At 24.4% G+C, this 26327-nt stretch overlaps 3 protein-coding genes across 3 annotated transcripts; 1 reads left to right on the forward strand and 2 right to left on the reverse strand.

Moving 5' to 3' along the window:
- Positions 1-525: 525 nt before the first annotated feature.
- LOC129964944 (phosphoglycerate kinase-like) lies at positions 526-12701 on the reverse strand. Its single transcript, XM_056079144.1, has 11 exons — positions 12506-12701; positions 12355-12405; positions 8579-8731; positions 5412-5556; positions 5227-5330; positions 4725-4844; positions 3842-3956; positions 2852-3108; positions 1725-1825; positions 1485-1583; positions 526-718 (listed from the first exon to the last, which is right to left on the reverse strand). The coding sequence occupies exons 1-11, from the start codon at positions 12565-12567 to the stop codon at positions 678-680; spliced, it is 1248 nt and encodes a 415-aa protein (XP_055935119.1). The 5' UTR covers positions 12568-12701; the 3' UTR covers positions 526-677.
- A 228-nt stretch (positions 12702-12929) lies between these two features.
- On the forward strand, positions 12930-13764 carry LOC129964960 (U6 snRNA-associated Sm-like protein LSm5). The gene has a single exon (XM_056079145.1). It carries the CDS (start codon positions 13132-13134, stop codon positions 13405-13407), a length of 276 nt encoding a protein of 91 aa, XP_055935120.1. The 5' UTR covers positions 12930-13131; the 3' UTR covers positions 13408-13764.
- Positions 13765-15286: 1522 nt separating this feature from the next.
- Positions 15287-25757, reverse strand: LOC129968362 (coiled-coil domain-containing protein 174-like). The gene is made up of 10 exons (XM_056082222.1): positions 25542-25757; positions 25337-25450; positions 23442-23539; positions 22111-22172; positions 21521-21659; positions 21168-21271; positions 18915-19009; positions 18691-18817; positions 15538-15696; positions 15287-15448 (listed from the first exon to the last, which is right to left on the reverse strand). Exons 1-10 carry the CDS (start codon positions 25575-25577, stop codon positions 15366-15368), a joined length of 1017 nt encoding a protein of 338 aa, XP_055938197.1. The 5' UTR covers positions 25578-25757; the 3' UTR covers positions 15287-15365.
- Positions 25758-26327: the final 570 nt, after the last annotated feature.

A 26327-nucleotide genomic window follows, 5' to 3' on the forward strand; every position in this document is an offset into this window, starting at 1 on the left:
CTAAAATGTTATTAATTTTTATAAAATGTATATGTTAATACAGAGTTTCTAAAATACTTAAGCTATAATACTTTAAAAAAAAAAATCTCTTACTTCGCAGATTTGATTCACTTTCATATTTTCAATTTCTACTGGAATATACATTATAAATATGTGTATTGAAACATATGCAGAAGCCACTGTCTGTTTTAAGAATGCATTCTTAACACTGTACATGCTTTCTATTAAAAAAAAATGAATATAACAAATAAAGGATAAAGATAGTTTATCATTAGCTATAATGAATATAATAATGCAGATACAAATAAGTATACAATTAAAACTTTCAATGAATACTGAAGTATTTATTGGCAGTTTATGATAAAATAGTTGGTAAATTTGAAAATAGAAAAATTATTGAATACTTATGGAAAATATGCATTGTTCAATAACCTTGACAGACAATATTAAAATTGTGAATCTAATTTTGTGATCTTTTTGTGCTAATTTGCATGAATGCTAAATATAAGACCAAAGCAAGAAAACTACAACAAGAACATAAAATTTAATGACACCAACAACTCATAATAATACTTTTGACCGTATGACTGACAGAAACCACAGGTTTACATGAATAGGACACATTTAGGAGACTCAAGAAATAGGCAGTTCAACAATATGGAAGAATACTTTCACAGTTAGACATCTGACAATGCAGCAACTCCAGGCAAAGTTTTACCTATAAAAAAAATCCAGGTAATTTTATAAAAAAAATTGCATATCATTTAATTTGGTGATTATGTTGAGAATAAAACACTGAATATATTCATAAAATTATTAAAATAATTTTAGTCTTCACTAAAAAGTTCCCTTCCCAAACTTAAATAAACAATGTACATTCAAAGAAAATAAATAAGAATCATTTAATTTTTCAATTACACAAACAAAAATAATTGATTTTACTCCAACAATTTACTTTTTTTTCTTCTTGCAATTAATTTAAAAAAAAAATATTTATTGCATAGAAAAAAAGAATACAATGAATGATTTTAAAACAAATTTTGTATAATTTTATGTATCCGACTTATTTAAAACATATCTGAATATACTGTTTTGCATTTAAATCTTTACCTAATTTCACAATCAGTAGAATTAAGTTTTGCACCATTTTTCATTTTTAAAATACTACATAAGAATTGAGTTAAGAGTAATTCAGTTATTCAAATGGGATGTAAATGTTCATAATTTTTAAATATTAATAAGTATATTGATTTAATTAGAGCTATCTACAGGAACTTCAATTTGATTTAAAGAAAAATGTGGTAAATAAAATATAAATTATTTATATTTTTTATATGAAAATTCCTAATTTTATAATGGATAAATTGTATCTTAGCATAAAATCATTGTAAATTATATTTAATAAATATTACTTTTAAATTCATAAGAAATTATCTGTTTCAAAAAAACCCCTGAAAATATGAAAAATTTATGATAAAAATTACCTTCCAAAAGTTCCAAACTAGCTCCTCCTCCAGTGCTAACATGACTAACTTTATCTTCTGTTTTCCACTTTGCACAACAGGTAGCAGTATCTCCACCCCCTAATCAAAACGAGATGTAACAACAATCCATTAATATTTAAAAACATTTCAGTCTACTTCCTAACATTATTGATCTAAAACTAATACTCTATAAATAATGATGATATTCATTTTTAAAGAAAGAAAACTTAATATCCATACCTATAATAGTAGTTGCTCCTGCTTTTGTTACTTCAACCACTTTATCCATTACAGCTTTAGTGCCTTTGGAAAAATTCTCCCATTCAAATACACCAACTGGACTGGAGAGAGATGAAAAGAGATAAACCAAGTTTTCCATATTCTTTAAATACTCTCTTATATGCATATTTTTGGCAATAGTATCATGAAAAGAATTAAAATAGCATTGTTTGTATGACATTTACTTATTTGGTAACACATCTTATTTATTGTTCTGTAACTTATATTATTGCTTCCTAAGATATCACAAACAAAATATTATACTAATTCTATGCAGCATCTTAAATAAAAATATGTAAAATAAAACTTTAATAAAATGAATGTGTCAATATAAATTTTATTAATACTTTATTAATTAACTGTTTACATATTACCAAAAATTCTTCTATTATCCTTAGATGAAAATTCACAATATCTTTATATTTCATGCAAACTATTAATTTATATATTATTTATTTGAAAAATAATTATATAATTTGAATTTAATCATGAATTTCAAACATGATATTTCAATTTTATATTATTTTATTTGAAACTACTTATTGGAATTTAAATATAACAATACAAAAACTAGACAGTTCTTTCTTGCTTTTTAAAATAATATGAATTTTTTTGATAATCATTAATTAAAATAATAAATAAAAAATTTCATTGGATATATGGTGTAATTTAAACCTGAGCAGTATTTAAAAAAAAACCTAGCCTTTAGATTTATCAAGATTATACAATTATAAATCATTTATAAAATATATTTTGTGTACTTTAAAATTAATTCCAATACATCTGCAATATTAATTTATTAATCATCCATTATTATCAATATAAAACTGGTTTGCAAACACACAATATATCATTTTTATGGCTTCACTTCAAGAAATTTAGCAATAAACTTCATGAATTATTTAGATGTAATTTATTTAGTAAAATCCTTTTTAATATCATAATAAAAAAATCTAAGGAATCTATATGAAAAATTATGCATTGTAATGATTAAATAAAATTCCTTTGAAATAACTTCACCTGATGAATAAACTTCACCTGATGAATTTTTTGAGAAACATAATTATGTTTTTGAAGATTTGACTTACCCATTCCAAACAATAGTCTTTGCTCTACCAATTGAGGCACAAAATACTTCAACACTTTTTGGACCACAGTCTAATCCCATGTGTCCTTTTGGAATACCAGATTCTAGAGTAGCAGTCCCAGGAGTGGCATTTTCTGCAAACTTATCAGCAGTAACAAAATCTACAGGGAGATGGATCTGAACTCCATTCTTCTTAGCTTTCTCCATAAGATTTCCAACAATTTTTGAGCCTTCTTCATCATAGAGGGAATTTCCAATCTTTTATATATATAAAAAAAATGTTTCTTAGTAAGTAATATGTTAAAAACTATTACTTAAACAGTTTTCAATGCCCTTTACCTTTAAGAAAACAAAACTTTAAACAAAAATATCTTTTGTTGTAACATAAATAACAAATGCAAAGCAAAATGTTAAGCATGAAAATTAAATAATTTAAGTTCTCATTATAGATTTTATATACTTTAATATATTGGATCCTACACTAAATGTATACAAATTTAGATTAAAAAAATGTTTACAAAAGGGATTTTTGAAAAACACACACTGATGAGAAATAAAATCATTTAAAACACTTTTTATAAAGCAAGTTTTTAAATCTGATTTCATGGTTAAGATAAACATGGTCATAGAAACATGCCAATTCATTTCAAATATAAATACTAAAATTAAAGTTGATCAAAGAATGAAAGAAGTGTATGAATTAAATAACAAGTTTCTTTTGACATTCATACATATAAATCTTTAGGTTTAATAAATGTTTCATTTATTTAGTAATATAGTATAAATTACGTTTACTAATTAGTAAAAGATTAAAAAGATAAATAAAATTTCATAAGAAATCGCATAATATGATTGGCCAAAATTTTAACAATAGCTTTTTAATTTTATATAACTGTTTAAGTCAAGCAAATAGATTATAACACATTTTATAGTTAAATGACGCATATTGTCAAAGATTTATAGCTAAGGTAAAATTAGCAATTAAAAGTACCTCCATATTGTTCAGTGTTTTCAAAAATGTAAAAGCCATTCCTCCTCCAATAATCATTTCATTTACTTTATCCAACATGTTTTCTATAAGCTGAATCTTATCAGCAACTTTGGCTCTAAATGGGGGAAAAATCAATCAGTATTGTTAATTACCATAAATTTTTAACATAATTGTTAATTATAAATTTTAAAAGCACAAATTATGCAAATTAGAAGTTATCATGACCAGTGAGGCAGAACTAGCAAAAGACCAAGAACTCAAGCCCTGAAGAAACCCTGATAAGAAATATTATAATTGCTTAAGAGATTACTGCTGCAGAATGGAAAATAAAATCTATGCTAAGCCATATAGCACAAAATTATACTTCTACAGAATATACAAAAGTGGAATAATATACAAGGCAAATGTAGTAATAAATTAGACAATATAGTTTTTTGAAATGCTTAATCAATCCCACATTAAAAGAACAATGAAATATTTAAAAAAAGTAAACTACTAATAATGAGTGACAGGTGAAAATTAATTTTTAAAATAACCTAACCTAAATTTTGCAAGTGTTCCCCCATATGTTTTAGGATTTTTTTTGTTGTTATTGTTCATAACATTAAAAAAAGGCATGAGGCTAAGTTACATATAAAGATTTTCTATACACTGAACTGCTATTTCGAATACTAAATATAATTTTCATCAATTATATTGAAAAAATGTTTTAATAGAGCATCATTCTCAAAATAATAAATGAATAACAGATTAAACAACAGTATGCATTAAAATAATTTTTTAAAAAAGGTATAAAAATAAAACTTTTAAGAATATTAAGAGTTCTACAAATGTCATCTTGGATGAAGATTAACAAATAATACAATGACAAATTATAACTTACCCTCCTAATATAGCAAGAAATGGTCGTACAGGATTGTGAAGAGCCTTAGCAAAATATTCAAGCTCTTTTTTCATTAAAAATCCAGATGCCTTTTGTGGAAGATTGACACCAACCATTGAACTAATAGCAAATTAAAAAAAAGTTAATATAAAAATATTTCATTTGGCACAATTTCATAGGGGTAAGATATATATATATATGTAATGAAGAGATTATATTTTGACAACTCTAAATTGAAAACATTTGATGTTCTTAAATAAATATAATAAGAAAATGCAATGCATACTTTATGGTTGCAATTTGGAAAATAAAATTTGAAATAATTTTTCCACATAAACAGGATAGAGAAATAAAAAGAGAGGAAAAAAAACAATAATATCAGGTATCCAATAATTAAAAGAAATAAATAATTAGGAGAAATCTGTATGGACATCATTTAAAAAACACAGATTTGCTTCAAAAAATAAAAAATAAAATTAGTAAATGAATGTCTTTCACTTACCTGTGGGCTCGATGGGCTGTACCAAATGCATCATTTATATAAACATCACCTAACTTAGTGAGTGATTCTCGGAATTTAGCAACATCTTCAGGTTTAGCTTTGACCTATGAAATTTTTTTTATTTTTATTTTCTGATATGGAAAACAATTTTTAACTCCAAAAATATTTAGATTTTAATTCTTTACCTTAGCACCACTATCATCCACACCTTTGCCTTCTTCTTCAATATGAAATCTTAAATTCTCAAGCAAAATAACTGATCCACTAGCAGGATTTGCACAGGCTGCTTCAACCTCAGGACCAACACAATCAGATAGAAACTGCACATCCCTTAAAAATAACAAAACAATTTAGTTATAAAACACTCACTTCAATACAGATTGCGAAATTATTTTTTAATATTTAAGAGTAACTACACACTACATAAGCTTTTCAGTCAATTACACATGTCTGATAAAAAAAAAAGAATTAAAAAAAAATTGTTTCAATTTTATTAATTGTTTTTTATATAATTTTATACTTTTCAGTATCCATTCCAAAGAAATGAAATCTTTCCATCTCCATCATATAAGGTTCTCTCCCCCCCCCCCACACACAACAAACTCATATATGGAAGGAAAAATTCAAAAATGTTTTGGCATTTTTATTTTATTTGCTTTTTATATCTTAGTTCTGTATGTTTCAAATTATTAACGAGTTCACGAAAAAAAATTTAATTATTTACAATAAAAACTTCTTTTTCTCAAAACAAATTTTTCACTTATCTTTTGATGAACTTGCCAGGGATCATCATTATTCAATAATAATTGCTAATTAATATTGATTTTCTACTTTTCCTGATATTACCATTCAATTTTCTCTATCTTAGAGAAATATTTTATTTTAATTTTAACTATAAGTATTCAAATTTTCAGAAAGAGGGAAATGAATTTTTTTAACTCATGGTATATCTTAGCATCTTGAAATCTTTCAATTTTCTTTAACAATATATATGCAATTTGAGTTTGATTTTCAAGAAAGTTAACTATTACTACTTTTCTTTTTCTAAAATTTTCCCCTGCTTCTTACTCAAACTTTTCATCATTTTTTTTATGCCAAGTCCTACAAATATCCCTTCTTTAAACTCAGTTCTGGATAAACTAGAATATTATTCACAAAGGTATTTGAAATATTCTACATTTTCTTCATTAATATTCTTTATAGCAATGGAAGTAAAACTTTCCATAGATTAATCTAACTAAAAAAAAAAAATCTTTACTTTTATGTTTATGTCTTCTAGTCATTAGGTCAATTTAATGTTTTCCTATCTCCCTATTTTATACCAAACTAAGCAAAGCATAATTTTTTTTTTTACACAAAATCAGACCTTTTTTTTTATAATAAAGTAAAGTACAAAGCATTTATCATACATGTAACAAAAACAATTGCGGATATTAACTTATCCTCTGAAAACCTTTCTCACACCACAAATTAAAGGTAGAAAGTATTTGAGTTCAAAGCTTATGCCCATGTAAAGTGGAAGAGGAATGATAAAGGAAATGTATACACTAAAAGACCAGTGATCCAGCTTTAACTTGGTTTCTCTGGCTTTACAATTATTTTTAACAGGGTTGAATATAATTTACATTAAGCAAATTATTATTTTTAATACATAAATATATTAAAATAATTGATATATATAGCAATATAGCACTATTCGCAACATAAGAAAATTCATTCATATTAGATCAGGAACTTGAGATAAAACTGTATAAGGAATTAAAAAAAAAATTTCTAGTAATTAACGTCCAAGAAACTATAAAAAATAAATGCATGATTTTTTTTAAAGCAGAATTATGTTCAATTGCTCAGGATAATGTTTATTTTTATTTTATTCAGATATTAATGAAACACTGAGAAAATATTGTCTATTAATTTGTTACTAATAATAATACAATCAGATTTACCCCAGAATAGGTTCTTGGGCAATATAAGATTTCGGTGTCACATTTACCTTTTCTACCATCTAAAAACTAGATAATGTCTTCTAATTTTGTTTCAATCTCGATGTTAGGAAATTTTAATTAACAAAAAATATGACAAACTGAAATGGGATTCGATTTTTAGTACATAGATATTTGCATATGGGTCATACACATTTTATTAATTCAAAAAGAAGGGAGAAGATTGATTAAAGTTTCATTTACATGATTGTTGTTTTTAGTATCTTATGTATAAAAAGTTATCTTATTATAAGTAATTATAAAAAAGTCAAACAAAATGGTAAAAACAGTTACAGAACATTTTTAACATAATCAAATTTGAATATTGATGAGTAATCAATAAATTGCACAAATTAGTTTACTGTCTACTTGTGAAACAGTATTTCAAGAGCAAAAAAGATTTACAATCAAGTCAAAATCGTTAAGACTTATTTTTGGAACTTTAATCAATATTTGATGCTAATTTAAATCAGTTCATGATTTTTATAATGAAAACACATAATTAAGTTACCTTAAATAATAAATCTGGAGACCTTGTGGCTCCTAAAATTTCAAGATCTCTAAGCAATTACCAACTTAGCTTAAGTTAATATGGACTGATATACAGCAAGGAAAACCCATTTCATCAATTCAACAAATGTTACAATTCTTAAAATACTTTTCCAGAAGAATTTTCCTGACAGTCATGCATGAGATACACATTAAAAATACTTTACATATACTTCAACAGCAATGATGGCAAGTATAAATATTGTTATAAAATACTTTACTTGCCAAAATGTAAAAATAGCACATTAACTTTGAGACATAAACTACATTTAAAGAATTTGGAATCAATAATGATAGCTATTAAATAAAATTATAAACCATGAGCCATAAACTATCAATAAAATAATTAATGAAACACGTTAATATCTTTTAAAATAAATAAAAAAAATATGAACATCACACTTTTCAATGTTTTAACAAATTCACGTCTCAATTTCAAAATAAATAAATAAATAAATAAAATAAAATAAAAAATAATTAATAAATAATAAGTTTTTATAGGCAAGTATCTCAGATAAGATTTAAAAAGTAATAAAAATAAAATTTTATAAAATACATAAATTTTAATAAATATTTATCATTTAAATTATAAAACTACCTAGATTTTTTTAAGAATAATAAACTTTTATTTCAGCAGTTTAAGGAAACAAAAGTTTCATATCATTAATTTAAATTTATATGCAAATAAACATAAGACAAAAAAAATCTAGAAAGGAAAATAATTTAACCATTACATAAATGGTTAAAACAAAGCTTAAATGTAATTTACAATAAAACTAAAAAATAATTCTAGAATTTATAATTGCAAAAAGAGTAATTACTTTCCAAGCAGCTTCTTTAATTCATCAGCTACAATTCGGAGTGAAAATTTTTCATTTCGCTTTCCATCAGGTCTACCAAGATGGCTCATCAAAACTAGAGATTTGCAGCCTTTATCTAAGGCATATTTAATGGAATCTAAGGCAGCAACTATCCTATAAAGGTACATTATATTAGAAAAAAGAAATGTCTACATCTAAAATATTTTAAATATCCAAAAGGAAAAAAAATCCATCAAAAGTTTAAAAAAATTCAAAAGCTCTACTAAATGGGACAAAATTCTATTCTTCTCTATCATCCTCTTGATGACAACAATATGAATTTAAGTGTCGTGAATAGCATATAAGCCAGTTAACAACTATGCTACATGAGGGGAGGGAGAGTCTGTGGTGAATAGCATATAAGCCAGTTAACAACTACGCTACATGAGCGTACACTTTTGTATCCTGGTCATGTTACTGGACTGCGAACCACAAGGACCCAGGTTCTATCCTCGCACATCTCATATCACTAAATAAGTATATAACAAAAACCAAAGCATTTGGAGTTAAAATATTATATTTTTAAAATCAAATGATAGGCATTTAAATATGTTAAAGCTCCCCCCCCCCCAAAAAAAAAAATAAAACAACCCACAGGCATTTTATTCAGCAGAAAAACAATTTGAAATTGATAGAACAGTAAATAGCCATTTATTGTATTAAAGAAAATATCAGTTTATATCATTGAGAAGTTTTGAATATATATGTATTAACTAGAAGCCAATTTTGTTTTATTATTTTGAGTTAGGTGAAGACTATTATAAAGTCAGAATTACAGCTTTCATGAATACATTTCTATTTATATATTTTGCTTCTCTATTATATTAAAAGCTCAGAAAATGAATTATATTGGTATTAAAAGTGGAAAGCAGGAAAACTATATAATGAATTATGACATTATCATAATATAACAAATATTATCAATGGAACAAATAAGCAACTGAATTCTCAATTTTTTGAAACACGCATTTTGAAAAGTTGGAAATTTTAAAGAGGATTATTATTTGTAACAGATGAAATAATTAAAAATTGTAAGAAATAACCAAAATCTTTTTAAAAAATATACAAATGGAAAAAAACATTATCACATAAACTCTTACAAATATTATATTATATATTTTTTCAGAATAGATAACAGATAAAAGTTTAAACGTTTTTTTAAAAATGTAAGTTAATGGAAAAAATATAGAATTTTTTTAAATAAAAAATGAATAGCACAAAATTTATAAAAAGTATAGTATCAAAATGAACCATTAACATAAATAATTATTACAAATATAAATAAAATAGCTGAGAAAATATATTGTATCAGTCAATTACTATTTTTCAATTGATTTTAAGCTTGCTATTTACTTTCAATGAATATTGTTATATCATTTTTCAAAAATAATTTAAAATGTATCTTTTCTGTTCTTTTGCATATTCCCATTTCATATTAAGTTATAAAATTATAAGACGGTGAGAAACTTTAATATTTGGTTTCTAGCAGCAGAAAATTTTAATAATTTATAACCTGAATAAATTCTGACTATACAGCATTCAGTCTTATTGTTCTATTCAGCCTGTTCCCTTTCTTTGTTATCAGAAAGTAATGAAAAAAAAATAAAAATAAAAATAGGGGGGGGGGGGTTTAGAATGTGAGAATTACCAGATCTTAAAAGAATTCTGAATTTCATTTATCAACATAAGTAATCAATGTATTATAAATATATCTGTATAGCTATAAAAAAAATAAATCTCACTAAACTCTACTCACTACACACTCAAATAGGATCCATACCAAAGAACAATAATGGCAATTTGCCTCCCTCCCCTAAGATAAAGTATTAACAGGAGATCTATTTTTAGGCTATATTAAGCTAGATTATTTAAAACCTGGTAAACTTGCATTGTAATAACACATTACTCACTGCAACAAAAACTATCTGTTATTGATTCTTAACAAGCAGTGATATATTAAGATAATTTTTGATACAAAGCTGTAGAATTATAAAACTGGTTAATTTAGTTTGATAATTTAAATCTTTTAAAATTTAGTAAATAGTTCTTCGTATTAATTACATGTCATTGTCAGGCATAGTCAAATTTTAGTTATGAAAGAATTTATTACCACACTATTTTTGCTAATTTATTAGCGGCAAGCGATTGCTTGTCATAAACTGTGAAATCTTTGACATTTTTGCTAATTAAACCCTGGCATGTGATAATACATGAGAACCTAACTAACACATTGATGCTATATTGCAGCTTAATTTCTTTGTTTTAATAACTTTGTGAAAATACAAGTTTTCATTAATTTTCTAGTATGCATATAAAAAAAATAACTAAAATAATCAAATTCTTAAAGTATTAATTATTTAAGTACTTACAAATAAAATCAATTGATTATTATAAAAAATTACAAGGAAATAAAAAAGATAATAATTTTAGGTTCTTCAGGATATTTTTGGCTACAGTTTACTGGTGGTTTTCAGATTATGTCAAAATTGCAATAATCCATTAAAAATGATGTAACCATCACATTATTTTTTGTTTGCTTAAAAATAAAACCCAAAATCTGTAAATATTCACATGTACCCAATTTCATTTATTTTAATATAATCTAAGCATAAATTATAGTCCAAATTTTTAATATACGTTTTTTTTCTCTTACAATTGCGTTTGGCAGTTATGCTAATGACTTTTTAAACTGGCATACTTCTCTTCCTACCTCCTTCTTAAAGAACTGTTAAGTTTGAAATCCGTCAGTGGATCCAAGTGAAACAAATGCAGGTCACTTTTACCTGAGAGTTCTCCAAGAAGGCAACTTAGCCCTCATGTAATGAAAATCAAAGTTAGAATCTATCATGTCTATACCTTGGTATTACAAGGTTAGCTTAAGCAATAAAAGTTGTCATTCTCCTTCATTAAGTATCTTTGATTTATGAACTATGCTAGTTATGCCAGACTAATATCACAGAAATTCATTAGCAGTGTTAGTCAATGCCCAATTAGTCATAGCAACAACAATATGCAATTTTGGCTAAGCTAAAGCTTTTTAATTTACCAATTACATATTCTCACCTGGGTGTGGCTGAGGTACAGTAATTTATAAATAAAGGAAATACATTAATCTACCCATTAATAATTTCTGGTGCAATAATATTATTAGATTTCCATTAAAAATAGTAAGCTTTAAATTTCATTCATTAGTGATAATCAATAAATTTCTACTGAAATCTTTTTGCATCACTCATTTATATCCATGGGTAAAGAAAAAAGTTAATAAATTTTAATTATTAAGAGATGGTTGGAACTATATGAAATGCCACAGAACAAACTTTTAAATCGCCGCTCTCATATTAACTGACGACTTTAACTGAATTTTTACCTTATAATGAAATGATTTAATTTTTACGGATTTAAATTGTATATTTTTTTACTTATCCATTAATGAATGTTTCATCAAAAATATTATAATACAAATATGTATCATACTATTTTTCACAATTCTTTTTATTGCTGTTTACCAATTTAATTTACATCAGAATATAAATAATCATATTTAATAAATAACACAATAGAAAGACTCGCCGATAATACACGAATTTAATATTTTAAGAATATTATTCTGTTAACATATTATCTTTAATAATCATTAACTTGTGTCTCCGATTTCATGATAATATGAGTTAGTAAAAGTGCTGTTATACATTTGTTAAAAATAAATATCAAGATTTTAGAAAATTTTATTTTACCTTTGAGTATTAGTAATTACACCGTCTTTAATTGGAACGTTGAAATCCACCCTGAAATATATAAGGCCAAATTTATGAATACAACAAGCAAAAAAAGTATCTTAATAAATGGAACAAACTGAAAATTATACTAAGTTCCAAATAAACTTACCTCATCAAAACACGTTTATCTTTCAGATCCACAGCATCAATGCTGAGTTTTTTCAGAGTCATTATGAAGAATTTTTAGGAATGAAATTTGTTCTGCAAGTTTACAAAAATTGAAAATTTAGATCTGAAGTGACAGCTCCTTCACCGGTGTTTCACGAGACGTGTGACCTCTAACGAAAACCAAACTTTACTCGCAGCAGACACCAAGGTGACTTTTACGTTGCCAGTACAAATAAATCTCATGCAACAGGTTTTTTTTAGTATCTTTTTTCCCATAATTTTAAGACTGTAATTCTTGAAAAGAATGAAAGGCTTTCAAATTATGTAATAATTTATGGTTCGCAATTTAAATCTTTCTTTTTCCATATTAATTTCTTTTTCGGTTTTGTTCTGTCATCGGAATGATCTCAACTGAAGTGATTTAAGCGAAAAAGCAAATTTGAAATCATTTGTTTTCTTAGTACACTCGTGTTACATAAGCCAATAAAAACACTATTCAACTCTCGTGGTGTGTTTTCTGAAATTAAATATACCGTTCCGTGTAAACGTTCTTTTGCGTTCATCTGTATAAAAAGTATTTTTGTGAATCAATTGTTCACAAAATCACTTCAATTGTTCACAATCACTATGGCTGCCTCCAGCATACCTAATCCTTCAACTTTACTTCCTTTAGAACTGATCGACAAGTGTATTGGCTCAAAAATACATATAATAATGAAGAATGACAAGGAAATTGTCGGTACTTTGCTCGGATTTGATGATTTTGTTAACATGGTGTTAGAAGATGTTACCGAATATGAAACTACTCCCGAAGGTCGACGAATTACAAAACTGGATCAGATATTGTTGAATGGAAATAATATTACTATGATGGTGCCTGGTGGTGAAATGCCTGATATATAAGTTTTATTTTCACATAATTCAGATTATGCATTATCAAATTTGGAAAATTTTATTGTCACCATCTTCAATTTTCATCATGTAAAGATCAAACATGATCATTTAACATTTTTAATTCCAAAATTTGGAATTTTTGTAATTGTTATGTTCAGTTTTCATCATGTAAAAATCAAGCATGGCCATTAATGTTTCTATTGTATATCTGATCTCCAAAGTCTTACTTGGTACTGTAATACTGATCAACAATAAAGATTCTTTTGACATTTATGAAATTTCTAATTTTCATGGGTAAAGAATTTTTTTTAATAAAAAAAAAATGTACTAACTGATGTTATTGGAGACTTTTTGTTCTGAAATTCGATATAATTACTGCATGCAGATACATTTTAATCATATGTCATATGATTACAATAAATGTACACAATAAACACAATTGTTTTTCCTGTATTCTTACAACCATTGATGCTTATATCTATCACTTAAAATTAACTTTTGTAAACTATTCATTTAAAATATATACAAACAGTATAAAATCGTACAATGCAACATAGTTTCAATTTAAATATCATATTTTTTTGGTTTATATAAATAATTATCTAGTCTTTTTAGATTAAATTATTAATAGGTATCCATTGCACTTAATCTATGTTTGAGTAATAAAATAAGTACACTAAATAAAAAAAAGTTTAAAGTTCAGTTTAGATTTGTAAGATAAATGACATGATTCAAAACAAAATCTTATTATAATTATCAAATTATTTCATGCTTATCTTAAGCATGAAAAAAATGTAAACATAATAAAACCTTTTAGAATCTCACAATTTTATATTATTCATTGTTCTCTTATCAATAGTGATTTCTTTAATTTTTATAGTCCCAATAAAAACTGATAGTTTTTTATGTTAGGATAAATCCCTGTTGTTTTTATGATATAAATTAAATATCTTTTAATTTTTTTAATAGAAATGTATTATCTATTTTGAATGATAACTGTGAAGATTCAGTTTACCTAACAGTAAATTTATTAATTGTTCAATTTTCACTAATATCCAATTAGATGACACATTCTGCTTTTGAAATATATTGTTATTTTGATTTAATTAAATTCATAGAACATTTGATATACATATGGATATCTAATAAATTTTAGTATGAAATGTGACATCCTATGCTTACATTTTATTTATAACTTTAAAAATATGACAAATCAGTTGATCAATAAAATAAAAATATTTTGTAAATCAAATTCATTTTTTATTTAAGAACACAGTGAATTTTTTTTTTTTTTAAGATTTTACTTATAGTACAATGGAAGTTCTCAATTATGTTTAGAACACAAATATTTTTAAGATACTTTATAGTAAGCAACTGAAAGTATAAGCTAAGAGAAATGCAAGTTTTAGACACATCCATAACATATTCAAGAGAATTATTAATTTTTTTACTGTTACAAAAATAGAAAGAGGATTCTTAAAGATGTAGGCAGAATCAACTTTGTTTTAAATTCAAAAGTTAAAACAGAAAAATAAAGATTTATGAATTGTTTTTATTAGTTAAATAAGTTTTTGCATAGAAATTTAAGTTTTATTGTATTATTTTATTTAAAGTGTTGTACACTGTTTACTTATTAACATTATATACTTTTTAAATAATTATTATAACTATTCATAATGTATTATTTGTTAAAACTAATACTAAAATTCTATCTACTATAATTTATAGATTAAAGTTTTCATTACCTCTCACTGTATTTATTTCTACTCCCAATTTTTCTTAATTTGAATTTTTATGGTCACTTTAGCTTTTAATTAATCAAATGTTATTGTATTTCAAAAGGTATTAGCATGTAATAGGTAGGAAAAAATCATAATATTCTGAAAAATTTTCAATACAAACAATAAATAGTTTATTTACAAAATATACAATAATAATGCAACAACAACAAAAAAACACTAAGTTTATCAATTTGACATGTATAAGTTAGGAGGAGCGAATTCAGGACGGCGTTCTTCTCTCATTTCTTCTATCCAATCATTTTGGCTTTCTGAAAAAATATATAATTATTAGAGATTCATCAATTTTATAACAAATATTGTTTAATTTTCTTTTTCTTTCTAAGGATATATAGCATACTTGTTTTCTGTTTCTTCTGAGGAACAAAGTGTTGAAGACTGTCCTTCCCAATATCCCAGGGTCGTACTTTAGTCTCCTTTTTGATATTTTCTTGCTTTGGTTCAGGTAAAGGTATTGATAAAAGATCAGGTACTTGAGCTTCAGGAATGTCTGGCGTTTCTGTTAGTAAGATAAAGCAGTTTTAAAACAACCAAAGTTAATCATTTAGAATAAATTTTTGAAATATTTTAACAATACAATACAAAATTATTTTAGAAAAATGGAATATCTTTTACTTGAGAATTGAATACATTGTCCTATAGATTCTTATTAATTAAAACTGTACTCCATGAGTTTCTGTGTTAAAATCAAACTAATAGGGAGACTAAAAATTCAGAATAACAAAAAGTCATAAGTAAATATCTACTCTTTAAACATTAAAAAAAAGGATAACTCAGTTTAGAAAAACTTAAACATTTCTTCAAAGGATTTGTAGAAGTAGTTGTACTACAGAGAGGAAATTCATAAATGGTATTAAACTATAGTGGTCATTTATGCATTTATGTTTTTTATACTTTGAAATCAAGCTTTATTTAGACTTCAAAATTATTATTTGATACAGAATACATATAATAAACTTAACAACAATTTTTAGTAATATATACTGCACAGTTAATGAACTTCACCTTAATTAGATGGAAATCTAGGGTTCATTTCATTTCAAGATAAAATGATTGGTTTTTGAAAATCAACTGACCCATAAGGAATATTTTTGAATAATGCACAGAAATTGGGACAAACAAGTTCTTTAAGATTAAAGAAATTTATTCTGAAACTGAAAAATGTAAGATTTCTTCAGATTATTTATGAATAAAAGTTATTTACTACTATTTTACAGAGATAAAAATAAGTTACTATTTTACTTACGATATCTTTAAATTTGTACCTACAAAATTAATATATTTAAATATTAAGTATAGTAATATTTAAAAGTTTCTTAATATCTCTTTTTTTTTTCAAATTATAACATTGACACATAATAGGGATTCATTGTCAAATTTAATTAATTATACCCATTTTTCAGCATACATTTCTACATAGTTCTTTATTTTAATACAAGTGTCTTTATTTTAATAAAACTGTGAATATTAACAAATGAAAAGAAAAATGTAAAAATTATACATCTATTGCAACAGTTAAATAACATCAGGATTGCCACTCAAATCTGGGGGAAAAAATTCCCTGTATGTACAAGCAAATAAAACAGAAAACGCATGAACAACATTCAAGTGCTAGTAATGGAATAAGAACACTCCATAGTTTTAATGCGTGGAAAAAGAAAGGGCAGGAAGCAACAATTTAACATTTCTTGAAATAATAGTATAATAAAAGAAAAATAATTTTGCTTTATTTATTGCCTAGAACTTAGCAAGGTAAAATTCACATATTATGGCAGGGAGATATCAATCACCTCCCATGCTTTTTAATTGTGACACAAAATTAAGGACTTAATGAAATAAAACACAAAATAATATTTTACTATCATGATACAAATTATTTAATGAACTTCACAAAAAACATTACAAAGCAAGATTTTTTTTAAAAATTTAATTTTACCAACTCATTATTCGATTACCAATTTATTTACCAATTCATCAATATTTTGAAACTTTTAACAAAGTTTTCTATCATAATTTTTTTCTCTCCATAATTTCATTTGAAATATGGCTTTGCGTTTAGATTTGTAGGATTTCTTTACTTTTTCTTGAACTTTTTTCTGCTTTTCTAAAGCTTTATAATAACATGCTAATTTGGCATACTGAAGCAAACCTTTTGAATCAGAACATTTAAAACTTCTCCATAAAAGTTTATGACATCATACACAGTTTTTAGGTTAATTAAGGATTTTTTTTCTCCTTCAGATTTTCAGCAAGCATATCCTTGTTAACAGTAAATCCAATTTCCATATATGCATTGGCATGTGACAACAAAAGAACTATTTTTACAACTTTTCAAAAATCAGGAAATTTTTTGGATTTCAAAATATTAGAACAGGAAGCATCTAAATGAATTTTTTCATTAAATCAATGAAGTTGCTTTTTCTATTCACTTTTTAGTTTTTTCAGAAAACTTTCAAATTCCATCTTTGTAAGTTCTGAAAAAGCTGTGGAAATTGGTACTTTGGAATAAAGAAGTTGAATCAATCATTCACTTTTTACATAATATTGCATAGCATTTCAATAAACATAGATTTAAACAAGACACAGTTTTTAAAATAGCAAATTTTTGGATATACATTCAAAATTTTTTTGCAATATTCTCAAATATAAAACCTCCTTTCTTCAGTTTCAGTAAATTCACTGATAATCAAGTAGTTTGTAGTCATTATACCTCAGTCTTGGATTTTTAGGATCATCAAGCTGTATCAAAAATGTCTAATGTTTCTGTTTCTTTGATTATGCTACTTTTTACAGCATTTTTCATTAACAGTTTAACAAGAATGAAAAGATTTTCATATAAGAAAGGCACCATTAGCTCAAATGTCTGAAATTTTTAAAGAAAAATGGCTGAAGAATATTAGCAATATTAGAGAAGAAGCTAATTTCAGCCAGAATCACTTTATCCAAACAAGCACTTGTAATATTATCAATCATGGCAGATCCATGCAAAGTTTTTTTATACAGAAATCTATGTATTGAAAGGATGTAATATTTACTTTTTAAAAATGGCAGAAGATTTGATAAATTAATTTAATGCTGGAGCAGTGTAAAACATAAAAACAATGTACAAATGACACGATGCAATAAGTTACAACACATTTTGAATAAGGCAGTTAATTTTCCAGCACTTAATTAATATTGCATCAATAATCAACAAATTATAAATACATAAATATTGAGTAAAAATTAAATAATAAATAAAAACAGCCATTTAGATAATTAAAATAATAAATATAATTAATTAATCTTCTATAAAATACAAATAAAAATTAGTACATAAAAAGTAAAATAAATTCAGCATCAATATGTTGTCTTAATTTGCAACATCTGAAAGTAATTTAGCAAGAATTCTAGATCAGAAAATAAAAACTTTTATTCTTTAAATAATCCTTACATTTAACATGAATGGAAATTTATTATTCACAGTACTTTTAGAAATCAATTTCAAAGTTACCTGTTTTGAAGGCTTCCAAAGCAGATTGATCAATATTTTTTCTTTCACATATTTTCGCTAACCGGGCTTGTATCATGGCTTTTCGTTTATTTTGCATTTTTTGTTTAGTGATTCTTTGTGCTTCCGTCTAAAAAAAAAAAGAAAAGATTATAAGTTTTTAATTATCTACACAATATTTTTAAAAAAGTATGATTAAAAAAATCCTACATTAAATATATACTTACTTCTTGTCTTAATGACTGCAACTCTTCCATCTGTTCCTTTCTCTTGGTTTCATTTTCAGAGAATGCAAAATATGCTGTGCCATGGTCTCGAATCTCTAAAGTAAAAAATAAAATAAAACTTAAAATTCAAATAAAATAATATAATAACATATAACTTAATCAAACAATGATAGAAGATTAATATTATTTTGAATTATTAAGTATCTTATCTTTGCTAATAATATAAACGAGCATACATCTGTTGGCTCAAAACAGGAACTAGAGCTATAATTATAAATTCAGTAATAATATAGTTTAGAGAGCTGAGATTCAGAGTAATTTTTTATACTTGAATCTATTCTAATGAATTAAAAATAAAGTGGGATTTTAGCCTTCTACTTCAAAAATTTAAGAAAATATAGATGAACAAAAATAATTTTTATGCCACTTTCAAAATCAAAAAAACTTTATTTACAACAATAATAATCGAGACATGCAATTTTCCCCCTGAATTTCAAAAATATTTTTTGTATAATTTTCAACAATATTTTCTATTAAAAATGAAATTCAAACTGTTTTCAGTGTTTATCATATATTGAATTGTATAATTTTTTTTTCCCATTTTGTAATTGTAGGAAGAAAGATTTTATTTATTTTTCATATCTTTTGGAAATATCATAATGAATTTATATTTATTATTTTTTGTCACCTCATAAATAAAACACTTTAAGTATATCAAGTATGCTGAATAATTATATTTGTAGTTCTTAAATAATATTTTTTAAATTAATCTTCAAGTCAGCTTGCATGCCATGTTCATACATTAGAATCAAAATGTGATGCATTTTTAAAAATAAAATTTATTACCAATTTTATATGCAGAAAAAGAAATTTAAGTCAAAGACCACATAAGACTTTATTTGATAGTAAAGAAGAGTAAGATGATGAAGATATCATGCCCGAAGAATTGTGACCTGGTATAAGTTGACTTCATTAAGTAGGCTCATATATACAATAAACAGAACATATCTAAAGTTATGAAAATAAAATGGCTTAAATGTCTATCTAAACTAAATCACTTCTAGAGGGAATCATAAATATCAAGTTATTCATTAAGCTTTGAAATTAAGACACAACAAATATTTAGAACAAATCAATTAGTTAAATAAATTATTCATAAATAAATGATAAATTCCACATGTATCAAAAAATATAACTTGATTTAGGGAAAAAAAAATAATAGCTAATAAAATTATATAGCTTCAAAACAATTTTATCAAGTACAACAGACATAATGAAGTAAATAGTTAATGGAAAGCAAATTAAAAGAGTTAATAAAAGGTATAAAAGACAATTACTCTTCATATATACCTAACAATGTAACAAAAGAAAAAATGATGAAATATCTTTTATTAACATAGTATTTGATACTTCGCAGGAAAGAAAAACCCGAATGAAAATGAAGCATTCTAAAAGTATGTAAACATAAAATTTCCAAAGAACTATTTCAAATTCTAAATGTTCAGTGCAAAATATATTTTTAAATTTTCATCAAATTTTAAATCTATATCAAAATTTAAACTAAAATGCAAAATGTTATCAGTTTGACCATTTCAAAATCAATAAACAGGTGCAAGATTTTAAACAGTTCTCACGATTTATTAGTATGTTTAGAAAGAATATCTTTATTGAAGAGTAATGTCTCATTACTGATAGTTCCATCACCAGAAAACTAAAGCTGAAGCCAGAAACCTGAATGTTTATGCAGTTTAATAAGAAACAAATTCTAATTTTTATACAAAACTCAATTAATAAATTAATTAAAATATAGAAATATTCACCTTCAAAAATTCAAAATAACCTTTCATGGGATGAATAAGCATTCTTAGCATTTATTGCTAAGTAAGAATTTATTTTTCTCTCCTTAAGCTAAGATTTGTGTGAGTAGCCATCTAGAATTTTATAAAAAAATCCAATTTCTCATTAAGTGGGTCAACTTTTTATTGATAAACTTATAACTATATATTTTTATATTATTTATATACATTTTTATGCCTAAACTGGCATTAATAATTACTTTATATATAGTAAACTTGTTGATAAATTCTGGTCAGAGGCAACTGCCTGTTTTATTTATAAATTGAATATTTCCAAATTTCTTGATGTAAGAAATAAGATGATTTCAAATATTAATTTTAATGTTTCGGTATCTTAAATTTTCATACACAGGTCTTCAATATATCAGAAGAATTTAAAACAAAAACAACTATTCACCATTGTATTGGACATTTTGATAGTGTATAGGTTGATCAGGATCAGGAATTTCCTTTTCACTCCTACTCTGTTGAATTTCACTCTTATTTAAATTTTTCTGCAGGCTGAAATAAAAAAAAAATTAAAATTAACAAATAATTACATAGTAAAATACTGTAATTGTTTTTTATTTACATAATTAAATTATCAAACTGTTTTTAATTACTTCAAAAATATATTTTGGTTCTATAGTTAGACAGTATCATGAAGAGATGAAAACATGAATCATAACTATAAGTTTTATGACTGTTTATCATTAGGTATTCGTTTATTTTTATAATACTGCATACAAGTGAAATTAAAAATATACTTACTAAGTATTATTAGATGCAGAATAATCAGATTGATTAGTATTAATCATATCTTTATTTTCTACAATTTTTTCAGGTTTTGGAGTGTCATAAAGTACTTTTCTTTGGAAATCAACCTGATATAATTCATTTTGTTCATCATCTGAAATAAAAACATTTTAATTTATATAAAATTACCATATAAAATATCTGTTGAGGATTGAAAAAACCTGAAAAAATACTTATATTACACTAAAAACATTTTTAAAGGCTTTAAATATCCTAATGCAAGATAGATTAAAATAATAATATTTTAATATCAATAATTTAGTGTAATTTAAACTATCTATATTAATTTTTTCAGAATGTAATTGCTATGATTTAAAATACTGATATTCATAATTAAAAAAAATGATAGTTTTAATGGATATTTGCAAATATTCATGAGCAATTTAATAAGTTTTGAATATTTTAGTGACAAAATTGTTCAATGTTAAATTGTTCAAGAATATTTAAAATTTGTAAATATTCATGAACAATTTAGTGAGTTTTGAATAATTTTTGTAACAATCTGTTTGCAAATGACATACAAGAAAATATACAATATAACTTACCAATTAAGATTTGATTTGAAACAATTTTTTCATATAATTTTGCTTTCGCTTCTAAAGCTAACCTGTAAATAATAAATTAATTTTAGATAAGCATACAGTCTTATCAAATTAAATAATTCAGACTAGTAATTTAAATTCCATTAATATTTAAAAACTAATATCATGATTTTTTTTAAAAAATTTGATACCATTACTGGATTAATAATACCAATATAATAATGCCTTTTAATATTATCCTTCATAAAAATATATTTATATCTAAAAAAAATATTAATCAAAGTTTAGTTGAATTAATATTTTGTAGAATGGATATATCTTGAATGAAACTATAAATTGTACTGTATGAAATTCAAATGTCTTAAGGTTAGGATGTATTAAAAATCACAGTACTGTACAGTGGCAGAAATGAACAAAATCTGTGATATAGAGATTTTTAGCATGTTCTAAAAGCAGTACACACAAAAATTATTTATCTAATATATATTCAAAAGTTAGGGAATGAAATTTTTTAAAAATCATAACAACTGACATGAAAGATTATAATATATATATATATATATATATATATATATATATATATATATATATATATATATATATATATATATATATATATATATATTAATCACCTTTGGGATTAACTAATTTGCCTGGGATGTAGACTATGTTATATATATCATTTAAATATAATCTAGTTTTATTTAAATGATTTAATTGAAATGAACTGAATACCAAAAATTCTAGCTACTTGTCAGTCTTTTAACCGCTGTTACTTTAATTGCCTTACTTAAATTCTGTTTATTGTGTATATGAACATTTCAAATGGGGGCATTCCCATGAAATCATAGCGGTACTAAAAATTTAAATATCTGGTCTATCTATCTTCTAAATTTTGCAATATTTTAATTTCATTTTTTTTGTTTGTTTTATAAACTAAACATATATTAAACAGAATCCCATTTCTTTAATTTTCAATAAGGAGGAAAAAATCACTATTAAATATTTAATGAAACAATGAAAACAGTTTGAATTTCAAGCACCAATGCAATCTATTGTAGGAAAACAAGAAAAATTATTTTAAAAAATTACCAAAAATTATTGCATGCATTAAAATGGTATAATTTAAAAGGCAATTAAATTTTTTTTGAGATAGTATAAAACTTATTTCTGCGCAATAATGTTTTTGGAAGTTATCATACGTATACCCAAAATTAATTTTCAATTAAAAAATTGCTAAAAGATGAACATTTCCACTCTGTAAGGTATATATGCACATGCACATAAACATTTTATTATTAATGCAGATATATATTATATAATGCAAACATTACTGAGATTTTTTTAAGGCAAGGTCTTCTTCAGATTCTTCATCTTTTGGTTTTTTCACAAGAGGAGCAGGCTTTTGCTTCTTATCTTTATTTGTGTCTAACTAAAAGAAATGAAAAGTACAGATTAAAATATATGGAAGTAATATCAATATACAGAACACATGAAAGAAATACTTCTTTTTATGGCTAATGTAAGGGCTAAACAAACAAATAAAAGCACATGAAATTAAAAAGTTTCAATAAAGTGTTTTGAAATGCTTTAAATCGATTTTCAGAATTGCTTCTAATACCTCATTTCCCTTCAAAAAATATGAGTAGCTTTAGAATATTTTTTTTCAGCACTTTAGTTATATCTGTTATATCATTTTTATGAATAAAGGAAAAAAATAAAAATCATACCTGCAATAAGCCAATTTTACAAGATAACTTAAGAATTATAAATAAAGAAATAAATATATGATAATTTTTATTAAATAAATAGAAATGATTAGTTTCAACTTTACTTAAAAATTCATTTGTTTACAGAAGATTGATTTAAGAAAAAAAATTAAATTCATTAGGTTATCTATAACAATAGAACAAATAATAACAATAACAACAAATAATATAACTATAGCAAAATTAATTTATGTTGATAGCTTTAATCACAAACAGACAAACATAAAAATCTGTAAAAATACACATATATGTAATAGTGTATCATATATTCATTTAACTGTTTTACATTTTTGAATATAATTTTAAATTTGCATAAAAAGGTCAATAATTATAAATAATTAAAAAAAATCAATTTAATTTTTAAAAATGGACGGACAATTAACACGAAGAGTTTCTTCAATCAATTTTATCAAAAGTAAATTATAATTCAATTACTGATAAACAAATGCATTATGAGAAAATGAATAATAATGAAAAAGAATCTTAAATTGAAGGTAAAAAAAAAATACCCTAAATTAAAAATGCAATATATATAATAATATACAATGGATGATATTACTTATACCTAAAATTATAAAGTTGAACACATTATTTAAGCGTATCTTCAAGTAATTATGATTCCGAATATTAATTTAAAAATATATTTGTACTCTTATCAGATAGCAATAATTTTTATTTATACTTTTCTTTAATCACAAAATAAAAATCCAAATACCTTGACTAATACCTTTATATATATATATTCTCCAATGCTTTAAAAAGAATGAACTTTAGAATGAAAAAATGATCACTGAACCCTCGTGCATCACAAAAATAATCCCAACTATTTAAAAATTATTACCAATACTCTATTAAAAACGATATAGTTCTGTATGTAAAAGATTACACAGAATCACAGATTAAAAGAAACTGCTATACATTACTTTTGCTATGAACTGAAAAAGCTCAAATAAATATGAACAACTATTTATGATACATATACATGATAAATCTCCTTTTCATCAAGCTATATTTTAAATGAGATTTGTTTTGAGTTCTTCTTTTGCTTTGATTATAAGAAACTCTTCACTAGCTCCAGACTAACAAATTCTTTTAGAGTGTGAATCAACAAAATACAATCAGTTAAAAAAAACATATTGGAACTCTGGACTCTTTTTCTTAAACTATAAAATCACAATCTTTAGATTTCACTGAAAATATGCAGGTCTTTGGAATTATAAGTAGAGTGTTTCTATATTGAATTATGAGAAATTCATTGAACAATACTAATGGTTATTAGCATTTCCAAGTAATAACGAATTTAATCAATAATTTTTGATGACAGGTCATTTTTCATATGGAAACGAATTTTTATGAAATCAAAAAAAAAAAAAAATGAATGGAATTTAATAATAAAATTTGTAATTTAAAGTTACATATTCTTATATAAAAACAATAAAAATTAATAAATGTTTACTTACCTTATTTTTAAAAGGTGTCGGTTTGGATCTCAGCTCAGCTTCTGCTCTCTGATCCAATTTTGCTTTACGAAGAGAATCATATTTTTTATGAAGTTCCGCTTTCAAATCAATCATCTGCAGGATATCATAAGTATATTATCAATAAAATGTTCTAAGTGCATGTAAAAATGTTTTTAATATACAGATAAATTAAAACATAACTTACCGAGGATGGATTAAGGTTTGAATTTCCAATATTCATATTTTAGAGTTAATAAAAATTTATTTCACTATAAAAAATATATATCATGAGCTTTTAGAAAACAAAAGATTTAAATATAATGGACTCGAAACACACATAACTTTTTAAAGGAGAAAAAGTATAAGATTCGACCGAATAATGACCATCACATTAAATCAAAATAAACATGCTGTGCAGACAATAATTTCATTTCTTCAGTTCAGTTGAATACTATTGAGATCAGGTCATTTACTTTTCAGGAGGAAACTGACTTCTGGTCTTCTGGAGTCTTCAAGAAAAATTCCAAGACATACATACTAATTGATATATATTTGATTAGAGCTATTCAAAAATGGAAAGTTTAAATTTCCTTGGCATTTGATTCCCTGTATAGGACACTGGCATTTCTAGAGTTTCTTTATTGTAGAAATCGGGATCAGAACTTTTTTCCAAGTTAAATCGAATTAGATTATTTATTCGCACTTTTTAAAAAATATCTTTTAATCATCAGTTTTTAAATCTAGTTTGTAATATAACAAAAACAATAGATGCGCGCAAATAGATTTATTATATTAAAGCACCATTTGGTAGTGCTTGATTCTGATTAATTCTTTTTATTTTTGAGGGGCGGTGAGATATATCTCTAAAAGATTTTTCAAAATACAATTTTTGTTCTTTCTTCACCATAAACGTTAAAACATTTGAAACTTTCTAATGTTAAAAAAAAATCAGTATCATTTAAAATGAACTAAAATGTCTTAAAATGAATTC

The sequence above is a fragment of the Argiope bruennichi genome, chromosome 1 (genome assembly GCF_947563725.1).
Source record: "Argiope bruennichi chromosome 1, qqArgBrue1.1, whole genome shotgun sequence".
In the NCBI taxonomy this organism is placed as follows: Eukaryota; Metazoa; Arthropoda; class Arachnida; order Araneae; family Araneidae; genus Argiope; species Argiope bruennichi.